General features: G+C 39.0%; 1 protein-coding gene across 13 annotated transcripts in view; it reads right to left on the bottom strand.

Moving 5' to 3' along the window:
• Positions 1-12,412, bottom strand: part of LOC133380132 (teneurin-2) — a 995,941-nt gene that overhangs the window by 106,386 nt on the left and 877,143 nt on the right. For all 13 annotated transcript variants that reach the window (XM_061616787.1, XM_061616792.1, XM_061616791.1 and 10 more), the window contains one exon: positions 9,097-9,307. In XM_061616787.1, coding sequence (XP_061472771.1) covers positions 9,097-9,307 — 211 coding nt within the window. The remainder of the gene's footprint in view (positions 1-9,096; positions 9,308-12,412) is intronic.

The following is a 12,412-nucleotide window of genomic DNA, read 5'->3' as shown; positions in this document are numbered from 1 at the left end:
ACACTTTACCCTTGTATATGTATTTTTGTATGCATTAGTTGGCTGGAGAATTGTATTGCAAAATTTGGATAAGTGGAAATTTAAAAAGATGGCTGTGTTTCAGTTTGCATATCGTTTTGGAAAGTGTAAATATGGAAGGTTTGTCTCTAAATGTCAACTGAATTGTATTTCTCCCCATCTTTCACTCTAAAAAAACTAAATATGCATACATGTGTTGAAGGTACCTCTGCAAAGGCAAAAAGCAGCAGCAGAATGTACGTCACACAAAGGTTTGGTGCTATAAATGGCAGTGATAAGAAAGGATCTTAGGGTTGGTAGCCAGTGCTAATCCTACTCAAGAGTCAACCTATTGAACTTAATAAGCATGACTAACTTAGATTAATTAATTTCAATGGGTTTACTCTGAGTTTGACTTAGCTGACAACAACCCTTAGTCTTCTAAGTCCTAAACAAGATCTTAGTTTTCTAAGTGCCTCATAAAGATGTATGATGCACAATGTAAACTTGGACGTAATGACTGGCGAAGGCTTATGCACAGTAACAGGAACTGAGAGAACAGTTCTAATGGGGCTCAATAATAGTCTTCATAAAAATGTAGGAAGGAAGTCAGACCATAAACCACATGGTCTTCAATGTCTATACGCTAATGACCAGAATATAGGAAACAAACAGGACAAACTTAAACTCTTAGTACAGGAGAGTAAATATTACTTGATAGGTATAACTGAAACTTGGTGGGATGATTCACAAGAGTGGAATGCAGCAATTGAAGGATATAACATGTTCAAACAGAACAGAAGGAATAGAAAAGGAGGTGGAGTCACACTATATATTAAAATATATATATATATCCCTGCATAGAAATATAGGAGAATGAGCTTGGGTAGCCCACCAAGAGTATCTGGATTAAAATATATGGGGCAAGGAATAAAAGGAACGTTGGTGGTTGGAGTCTACTACTGACCACCCAATTAAAGAAAAGATGAGGATGAAACTTTTGAAATGCAAATTGCCAATGTTTTGAGGGGGCATGAAGTAGTAGTAATGGGGGATATCTGTTGGGACACAAATTCTCCAAACATGGCCCCTCCACAGAATTCCTGACTTGTGTTGCTGATAAGTTTCCAGAAAGTGCAGAGATTAAGAAAGACTTGTTAAAATGGGATAAATTACAATTGTCATTAATGGGAAGAATATCCATGATAAAAATGAATGTATTGCCGAGAATGATGCTTTTGTTTCAAACAATACCTGTAATATCCTCTGATTTACCTTTTAAACAATGGCAAAAAGATATTTCTAAATTTGTTTGGCAGGGAAAAAAACCAAGAGTTAAATTTAAATTATTACAAGATGCCAAAGAAAGAGGAGGACTGGGATTACCGAATTTGAGACTTTATTATGCTGCCTGTTGTTTAGTCTGGATAAAGGAATGGATCTTATTGAGGAATAAAAGGCTATTGGATTTGAAGGGCCATAACCTGAAGTGGGGATGGCGTGGATATCTATGGTATGATAAAGTAAAAGTTAATGTGGATTTTAATAATCATTCTATAAGACGTCCTCTGTTGAAAATATGGAATAGATATAAACCAAGGTTTTATTCGAAAATACCATTATGTGTCTCAAGTCAAGAAGCGTTTTATAGAAGAGAAATGGCTGGAAAAGAGAAATGGTTAACATATCAAGAACTATTAGAAAATGTACATGGAGAATATATAATGAAAGAGAGAGAACAACTGATAAAGGAAGGATATAGTTCTCAATGGTTTGCCTATTTACAATTGTTAGAAAGATATAAAATGGATAAGAAAATATATGGGTTTGAAATAAGTAAATCTGATTTTGAAATAGGTTTGTGTACAAATGATGAAAATATAATTGCGAAAATGTATAAACTCCTGTTGAAAATGGATATGGAAGAAGAACAAGTAAAAGAGTGTATGGTAAAGTGGGCAAAATTTTTTGGTTATAATATACAAATAGATCAATGGGAAAATATGTGGAAAAAAGGCTTGAGATTTACATTATGCTATAATCTTAAAGAAAATTTCTATAAAATGATGTATCGTTGGTACATGACTCCAGAAAAGTTGTCAAAAATGTATAGTAATGTTTCTAATGCTTGTTGGAAATGTAAACAACAAGAAGGATCATTTTATCATATGTGGTGGTTGTGTAAACAGGCAAAATTATTTTGGGCACAGATAGGTAGGATGATGCAAAAAATCCTAAAGATAAATATTCAGTCAAAACCAGAATTTTTGTTATTGGGTTTTATGGATAAACAAATAGAAAAGAAATATGGAAGAATAATATTATATATGATTATGGCAGCAAGATTATTATATGCACAAAAGTGGAAAATGGAATCAACACCAACAACGGAAGAATGGCTATTGAAATTAATGGACTTAGTAGAAATGGATAAATTGACATGTTGACTTAGAGAAAAATCAACAGATACATTTCTTAAGGAATGGAAGCCTCTCTTAGACTTTTTGTTGAAAGATAAAAATGAAATGATGATAATGGGATTTGACGATTAATTAAGAAAGACTATGGAGAACAGTGATTTTGTATGTATTAAGGGACAGGTTTGATATATATTATATATTTATAGCTGATCTGTGACAAATCGGAAGTCAAATTTTTTATTTTTATTTTTATTCTTATTGTGTTATGTTTTTTTGATTTTGTTCTGTTTGTTTTATGAAAATTTGAATAAAAACTATTGTAAAAAAAAAAAAGTTTCCAGAAAGTGGAGGAAGGAACTAGAGGATCAGCTATCCTTGACTTGATTCTAATCAAGAGAGATGACTTAGTAGATGAAGTGGCAGTTATCTGAATTCTGGGGAAGAGTAACCATGTTATACTGAAGTTCCTGATTTTAAAGGAAGCAAAAGCTGAGTGCAGCCATACGAGTACCCTGGCCTTCAGGAAAGACTATTTTAATAAACTCAGAACAATGATAAGTAAGGTCTCATGGCAAGTGACCCAGATTGGTGGGAGTTTCTTAAAAAGGAATTTATAAGGCAAACAATTCCAACAAGAGCTGAGGTTAGCAAGGGATGCTAAAAGCAACAAAAAAGCTTTTTTCAGATACATCCATAATAAAAGGCAGAAAAAAGTAATGGTGGTTCACATAGGGTTGCCAGGTCAGGCGCATCCCAAACCCTGAGATTTCAGGGGTGGGACCTAGTGATGTCACAGGATGGGCCCAAGTGAGATCATGGGTCAGATCCTAGAGGTGACACAGGATGGGCCCTGGAGCTAGCCGCATCCCATTGGGGGGGTGAGGAGGAATGTCCTCCTCCTTGAACCCCCATGGGATGCAGCCAGTTCCGAACCTAGGGTCATGCAACAATGGACCTAAATCTCTCAGCGGAAGGGAGATTTGGGCCCACTGACATGTCCCCTGACCTCAGAGCCAGTTGTATTTGACGGCTGGTGACAAGGAGGAACTTTCTCTTTTCCCCATCCCACATTGAATGCAGCCAGCTCCAAATGTCAATGTGTCAATGTGGGATGTCAATGTGCCTAAATTTATGGGGGGGGAGATTTGGGCCCATTGACACATCCCTGGCCTCAGAGCTGGCTGCATCCGTGGAAGGCAGATTGGCTACAGAATCTGAATTTGCAAGATGAATGAGTCCTATTCCAGTACTCATCCTGAGGAGTTAATCCAGGAACATATAACTTCAATACAAGACCCTTGCTTCTGAGGTCCCTCTGGAAATTCACCAGGACTATTTGATGCTTCAGTGGAAGAGGCCTTGGATTCAGAATCTGAGTGCAACAGCTCACCCAGAGCTGTTTCCAGCGAATAACTGAGGGAATGTGCAGCTAGGCCATAATCAGTTACCTGAAGACCGAAAATTCTTCCAGATAGTTGCATCACTGTATAGATAGCCATATTTTGTTTTTGCAGGCATATATATTCAGTGCTGGAAGAATAGCCATAGTCTGTAATGCTTATTTTTCTCTTACAACACTAGGCACATGTAATGAAGGCTTTCACAATGTTTGCTTTGCAGGCTGGGCATCATATGAATTTATGTGTGAAGTATCTTTCACATCTTCCTTTATTGAATTGAAGACTATGCATAAAGCTGTGTTAACGTGTGAGCATGGACTCAATGTTATTGTATAATTAAAGAATTTGTATCAAGAAGAAGATGCTTCCCACAGCAATATCTCTGAAGATGAGCTGGCAACACCAGTAATGGATGAAGGAATTGAAGATACCAGATATCCACAACCTGTGTGTTATGTTCATCCCACTGACCAAAGCAATGATGTCATCATAAATAAATGAGAGGCATTGGAGATATAAATTCCAGCCTCTTATTCCAGCAATCTCAGGGGTGTCATGGGCCCAGCTCCACATAGGCTTAAAAAGTGCTTATGACTGCTGTTATTGCTTATATATTGTAGTCTGCTTATTTTATCGTATGTATAAATTGTTCATTGAAAGGGTTTCTTTGTCCGCCCCATGTAAAACAATGAGGACTCTACAAAAGTTCTTTAACAGAGGACAGAGAGATAAAATGCCTGGGAAAGCAGCCAATACTCCTTTATATTTGTAAACACCTGATATCATTTCAGACAGTTGCTGGAACACCATTTAAGGCGTCGTTTTGTGGTGTTTCTCAAGAGATATTGCAACCAGAGCTATCAGAGAGAGATGTAGCAATGAGATCAGAGAGGCATACTTGTTGATAAGAAAGCATATAAAATGACAAGCCACATTATGCTCAGGACACATCTCCATCTGGAGATGTGGCTGAAGGTCTGCAGGAATGATGTATGCCATCTATGTCATCTGATGGATGAGATGTATTTTGACATGCGTTTCCATGTATTTTGTACCTTTGGCTCTGTAACAAGACTTTGAGTTCTAAATCAGTCTTTTCATCTGTTGTACCTTAAGTAAGTTTGTATCTTCAAGGTTTTATACTTTGATGTTAAATGAGTATATACAGTAACATCTTTCCTGCTGATTTGTGGGGTCTCTAACTATAATCTGCCTACTTCAGATGATTGCTGTTGGAAATCTGTGAGCTTAGGTGAACTAACGTTCATCATATAAGGATTCTAAGTAGATATGGGTAAAGGAAGATGGCAAGAACAATCAACCCTGTGCATTCACAAGAAGCGGGCCGGTCTTGCTGGTATCACCTGGAAAACAGAAATAAAATTCAAAGTGATCTTGATAGGCTGGAGCATTGGGCTGAAAACAACAGAATGAAATTTAACAGGGATAAGTGCAAAATTCTACACCTAGGAAAAAGAAACCAAATGAATAGTTATAAGATGGGGAATATTTGGCTCAGCAATACTACATGTGAAAAGTTGTTGATCACAAGCTGAATATGAGCCAACAGTGTGATGTGGCTGCAAAAAAGACAAATGCCATTTTAGGTTGCATTAACATAAGTATAGTTTCCAAATCATGTGAAGCACTAGCTCTCCTCTATTTAGCACTGGTTAGGCCTCATCTTGACTACTGCATCCAGTTCTGGATACCACACTTTTAGAAGAATGCAGACAAACTGGAACAGGTTCAGAGGAGAGCAACGAGGATGATCAGGAGACTGGAAACAAAGCCCCATGAAGAAAAACTGAAAGAACTGGACATATTTAGCCATGAGAAGAGAAAACTGAGGGGAGATATAATAGCACTCTTCAAGGTTGAAACATTGCCACACAGAGGAGAGCCAGGATCTCTTCTTGGTCATCCCAGAGTGCAGGACATGGAATAATTGGCTCGAGTTACAGGAAGCCAGATTTCAGATGGACATCAGGAAAAAACTTTTTAACTCTTAGAGCAGTACAACAATGGAACCCATTACCTAGGGAGGTGGTGGGTTCTCCAATACTGGAGCCATTCAAGAGGCAGCTGGAGAGCCATCTGTCAGGTAAGCTTTAAGTTGGATTCCTGCATTGAGCAAGAGTTTGGACTCTGTAGCCTTATAGGCCCTTCCAACTCTACTATTCCATGATTCTAATTATTATTTTTATGATTGTTATTTATTAGATTTATATCCCACCCTTCCTCCCAGAAAGAGCTCAGGGTGGCAAACAAAACACTAAAACGGACTTTAAAATATATTAAAATAAAGAATCTTTAAAAACAGATTAAAACAAAACAGTTTTGTGCTAGTTTTCAGTTTTTGTGCTAGTTTTCAGTTGTCACCATAGCAAGATCATGACAGAGCTTGGCAAAGTTACTTTTTTGGACTACAACTCCCATCAGCCCACTCCAGTGGCCATGCTGGCTGGGGCTGATGGGAGCTGTAGTTTAAAAAAGTAACTTTGCCAAGCTCTGGATCATGAACATTACTTAGCTGGTGATCTTGGCTAGCTGTAAAATCTCATATGCACCAGGGCTAGTTTGAGGACAAATACTATCCTCAAAGCAGATCTTGGCCTATGAAAAGTGTGTAACAAAGACCTCACCCTAAGTTCAGACTACCGGTGGTAAAAATATCAGTGAACCAAACCACTAGCAGGAATAGTGTAGCTAACCGGTGAAAGTATATCTCACATGGCTAATGAAGAAAGGAAGATTACATAACTACAGAAAATCAGGAAAACAACCCATAATCTTCTTAAGTATTTTTTTTTACAGAAGAATTAGCAATGTGGCGTAGAAGATCCAGCATTTAATATTTCAGAGAAGTAACACTATAAAACAGTGTATGGCTAGCAGAAAGCGACAGCTTACTGCTCTCCTTTGCATGTTTCCATCTATGCAAGGAAATCCTGTCTTAGAACTTAGCCCAGATTTTGGAGACAGCCAGCACAATCCTACCCATCTTGTTAGAGAGTAAGCATCACTAAACTCAAGTGGGACTTTCTTACGAGTAAACATGTAGGACTGGGAAGTATTAGATTATATCAAACATATTGGGTGATGACCAGTGCTAGTCCTATTCAGAGTAATAACCCAGTTTAATCACCCATTGTTTTATCACATTTGAGCAGAGCTTGGAAGTAATTAGTTACAAGTAATGAATTACTTGCAATTCATTACTTTTTTGAGGAACAAGTGGGTAATTTCTTTACATTTCGATTGTAATAGAACTAGGAGTAATTTTACTACTTTTGTGGAGTAATTGTAATGTTTCCAGCATTACTTTTGGGCATTACTTGGAGGGGGGGCAGGGGAAGTCTTCTGCTCCTCTGATTTGTGGATGAAAATCATGTGCCTCAAACTGGGCTTCTGTGCAGCATCGCTCTTCCCTCATGCTCTGTGGGTGGGTAGGAGGCAATGAGGGAGGAGGTGGAGAGTGAGATGGGGTGGAGTGGAGAAAACAATTGTTTAAAAAAATGGATGGTGGTGGCGAAGAATGGAGTGGAGGGAGAAAGGAGCCAGAGGGCAAGAACGTGGATAAAGGAGGAGAAGGAGGCAGCAGCAGAATAGAGATAAAGAACTGTGGAGGTGAAAGATGACAGTGTGTATGTGTTGTGTGTGAATGTGAATACTGTGTTTGCATTTGGCACACCTTCTCTGGCTACTATGCTGCATTTGCAGCATTTTAACTTTTTTGCATTTCAGGGAAAAATGTTTGCTTGGGTGAGTGTCCCTTAATTGGTGGCAGGGCAGGGTCTGGGAGGTGGTTAAGTGAGAGAGATTATGCTTGCTGGCTGAGCGGAGGTGGCGGCAGCACTTGGTTTGACGTGCAAAGATCTGAGTAGTGGCCTCTGCCTCCCTCCCCACCTCCCTTACCAGCAGAGAGACCACCACTGCTATCTTATGGATAAAAAGAATTATTCTACTACTTCTGTATGTGTTTGTTTATTTTTAACGTTGTTTTAGGTTTCTTAGATGTGCAGCAGCCTAGGCCAGCACCTTGTAGGCTTTTTTTAAAAAAGCAACTGAAATGTAATTGTAGTGATTACTTTTGAGAAAAAGTAATCAGTTACTTTCAGAGCAATTGTAACTGTAATGGTAATTACTACTTTTTTGGGCCATGTAATCATAACTGTAATTTATTACTTTTTAAAAGTAATCTTCCAAGCTCTGCATTTAAGCCAAACACATCAACTTAAAACACATATTTTTCTGCATAAATTTTATATATTGATATTTGAACATTGGCAAGGACACTTACTTTAGGTATAACCAAGGGTTTAGCAATACCTAGAGGGATTTCTTGTTTTGAAACTCCTCTCAATTTTAAAGGGGATGTACCATGCGTTGTGGAAGACTAATATTTGAAACAAACATGCCTAAGGGTCCTTTGGGTGCACAGTTACACAGCTCCTTATTTGGATTTAGAGTTTAAATGGTGTAATTTCCATTTTACAAAAGAGATTTTTTTTATTTTTGAACTTGTCCAAGGTTGCACAAAAGGTATGTGGCAGAGCTCAGAATGAGAAAGACAGATCTTTCCTCTAAAAAACAGAGCAACCTTATGGCCACAATAGTAATCTCTAATACCATCTATGAGATATAAAAAAAAAAATCTATAGATGCATCCATTTGACACAGAGCTGAAAGTTTAGTTAATCATTTAGATTTAAAAACATTGGGATTGATTAAAAAGATGTTCCCAATTAGTGGGCAGCAGATTAAAACAAACAACTGTTAATTATTTTTAATGCAAGTACTTAAAAAAATGCAGGAAGCTTTTAGATTATTTTTAGATACAGCATTAGTGCAACTAAAAGAAAAGGCTCAAACCAGAAGATGAAAAATAAAAATCTCTTATCCCGTTATCCTAGCATTTTGTTTTCATATTTGTCTTAATCATGTGGTATAAAGCAGAGATTGCCATCATATAAAACCCAGAGCACCTTCTGGTCTCATTATTAAATTTTCACATTTTCTTGTTATGAATTTGGGTTTGGTCTTGTCCCCCAACATGCTTGCATGAAATCCCGTGCTAATCTTTGCCTATATGGAGCTAGAACACAAATGACACAATGACAGCATTGAAAAGTCATGAGGAAAACCCCAGAATGAGATTTTACTCTGAGATGGAAAATAATATCACTACTAAAAGCAGCATTCCACATTAAACCATAATTAAACCTTCTGCTAAATGTATTCCATGTCTTTATAAAAATCGTATTTTTGAATGTTACCTGCTGTTGAAGGGATTTTCCCCTGGGATTATGTGAGTACTGTCTTTCCCCACTAAGAGCTTGATTCGATCATAGAATGACTTTACAATTGGTGAACCAGAGTGACTTTGTTGCATTATGTCTAGAGGATCACGTGAGCCACGGCATAACAGGCTATTCTGACAAGTCGACTGGAGACAACAATCCGGATCCAGGCAGTCAACGAGGCCATCTGAAAGGAAGAACACACAGGCGGTTGTTCTTTAGTCACTCAGTTGGGGACAGTCTCAATGCTTTTGTTGTCTGCAAGCATTCCAATTGGTAGTAGTACTCAATTATAAGTATCACTGATATTAATATATTCTGTATATATATGCTGTAAAATTTACTTCCTACATGGTTTTGGCCCAGCATATCTTTGCGCTCTAGACTGCCTCTACCACTGAATTTAAAATCCAGTGAGAAACAGGGTCAGCCCAAGACATTTGCTGCCTGAGGCAAAGGATAAGTTGGTGCTTCTCCCCAGGTCTGGCACCAGGCATGCTAGGCCCTTGGACACCAGCCTGCCCCAGGTCCCGGCACTCACACACATGCCCCACCTACCTTTCCCTTGAAATGAATGTTGGCCACGCTATGCATACCTGCATTCCATCAACCAAGATGGTGGCTGAGGCTTCCCTAAGGAGCTGATGCCTCTGCCGCCATCTTGGTTGATGGCATGCATGCACGCATATGGTATTAGGGGGTGCCTGGAAGCTCCCTCTCTGCAATCTGCAGCAGCATCAGGAGCCGACGCTGCCACAGATTGCAGAAGGGAGTGCTACCCACCCACCCTAAGGAGGAACCCTTCAGGGACCCTCAGCCAGGGTCTGACCTGGCCGCCCTCTGGAACTGGCCCTGCTTCTCCCCATCCCATGTATAAAAGCTGGCCAGGCTGGCAGTTGAGTCCTACTCTAACACTGGGCAATGGGACAGAGTTCTCCACTATACCTCAGGGCAGCAGGGTAGCTTAGGGGGCACAGTAAGCCATGTGGAAAACACAGTTCGGCCCACTCTCTATCCAATAGTATTTGTTGCCTTAGGTGGCTGCCTCATTCTTTTTCTTGGTAGGGCTGGTCCTAATCTGAAACACGTTCTTAAGTACATCATTTATATACCAAAGCAGGTCTGCAAGAGCAAATGCAGATGGGATTCCCAGCAGAGGATGGCTTGCTGAAGTGGTGGTGATCACCCGACTCAGGTTGGTCATATTGCTGCTGCTTACAGGCAGATGGAGGATGAGATGGCAGCGAGGTAGATGCAGTGCAAATGTACCAGCAGAGCCAAATTGGTGCAGCCACTGCTGTGCTTCCACCATGTCAAACTTGCTGCCACCTCACCTCTCCCCTTCTATGTCCTGGTGAGCAGCAGCAACATGACTAATTGGAGGTCTGTGGAGTGCTGCAGCCCCACCATGTTGTTGGCTACTGGTGGCTGCCTCTCATCTTTGGAATGCTTTTTCCCTGGAGATTTGCTGAAGACTGAGTCACTTTAACTTGGAAGTTCTATTCAAACAAAATGTTCTATTTTATTGGCTATCTAGGGATAGGGTAGAATACTTAAGAAATTCTTAGCTGTCCCAAGCCTATGTGATGGAGTGAATTATAAGTCTAATAAATAAATAACAGTTGAACTTCTATGCACCATATCTCAGACTTTTTAAATGCTGCTATTATCACCCATCGACAATTTATTTTATTTATTTATTTATTCAGCTTCTATCCCGCCCGACTAGCAACAGCTCTCTGGGCGGCGAACATGAATATCATAAAATCACAAATGCAATAAAATCACGCAGTACAATGCAACAAGTAGTATAAACAACACAAACTAAAATCAATACAACATTACCTAAAGTAAAAATTAACTTAAACTAAAATTAAATTAACAATGAAATTAGAGTTAAATTAAAATTAAATTAACTTAAACTTAAAATGCCTTGGAGAATGCTATCTGTGATTTAAAAATGAAGCAGCAAATGGCAATGTTAGCACTGTTTTCACTCCACATCATAGAAAGTGGAGTGTTTTGACCTGTACATATTTTTTGTTTAAGGTGAGCAGGCTGTACACATTAGGATCCTCATTCGTCTTGAAGCCCTTTTCTATCATGGAACAAGGACTTCCCACCCACACCCACCTTGCAGTACATTTGCCACTCATTTGATATAATCAATGTGAGAATATAAATGGGTTCAGATAATAACTCAAGATAGCTTTTCTGTTAAAGCCTGAACACTTTTTCTTTGGTATCCTTTCTGGGCTTGTGACATTTCTTCTGCTGCAGACTGAAAATTGTCCTCTGTTTTTAGTTTGCTCAGTGCTTTTGTTCAGGCAACTGTGAGTGAAGAGAATCCTATCAATACATTAAGGAATCAAAAAGGCAAGACACAGGATAGAAATTACTCCTTTCCCACAAATTTGTATTTACCTGCTCAAGCTATTGAATATCTTTTTGCTATGTCTTATGGGAGTGAGCATATGTTATGCCGATAATGACCTCATCAAGTCGCATGATTATGGGCTTCAGTGGCTGGACACTTTTGACGACACCATGAACTTTAAATTGGCACACCAATCTCCCAGTGGCCTGTCAGTCATGTGAATAACATCTTCATGCCAGCGAGCCCCCTTGGATATAGTCTGACATTGCAATCTTCAGTAAATTACCCTGTCACTGCCAATCTTACAGTTATCTCGCAAACAATCAAGGAGGCAATCAAACTGTTCTGAAGTGCCAGTTCAGGACCTAGGGGGGCTAGAAATGTCTCCATTGAATACCAGCGAGAAACCAGAATATCACTGCTTCAATACTAAACGAAAATAAGCACACAACTATACATCAGAATAATATACAAACTCTGCACAAAGGATCCACATCGAAAAATCAAAAATCTATCTTAGGGCAATACCTTTATTTATTTATTTATTTATTTTATTTTATTACATTATTATATTATACTTATTACATTTATAATCCCCCTTTCCTCCAAGGAGCTCAAGGTGGTGTACATAGTTCCCACTCCCCATTTTATCCTCACAACAGCCCTGTGAGGTATGTTAGGCTGAGAGACAGTGACTGGCCCAAGGTCACCCAGTGAGCTTCATGGCTGAGTGAGATTTCCCAGGTCCCAGCCAACACTCTAACCACTACACCATACTGGCTCTTTATTATGCCAACCAAAAAGTAACAAAAACAGTGAGCAAGGTTTTGAGTTCTTCAGAACTCTACATCAGGCAGGATTAAAAAAAAAATAGGGGAGCTGACTTGGTGTTAAACTTCCGCTGGTGTTAAAGTT

This window comes from Rhineura floridana, chromosome 3 (genome assembly GCF_030035675.1).
Source record: "Rhineura floridana isolate rRhiFlo1 chromosome 3, rRhiFlo1.hap2, whole genome shotgun sequence".
Classification (NCBI taxonomy): Eukaryota; Metazoa; Chordata; class Lepidosauria; order Squamata; family Rhineuridae; genus Rhineura; species Rhineura floridana.
Note: the sequence above shows the minus strand (reverse complement) of the source record. Positions and strands in the feature narration are given on the sequence as shown.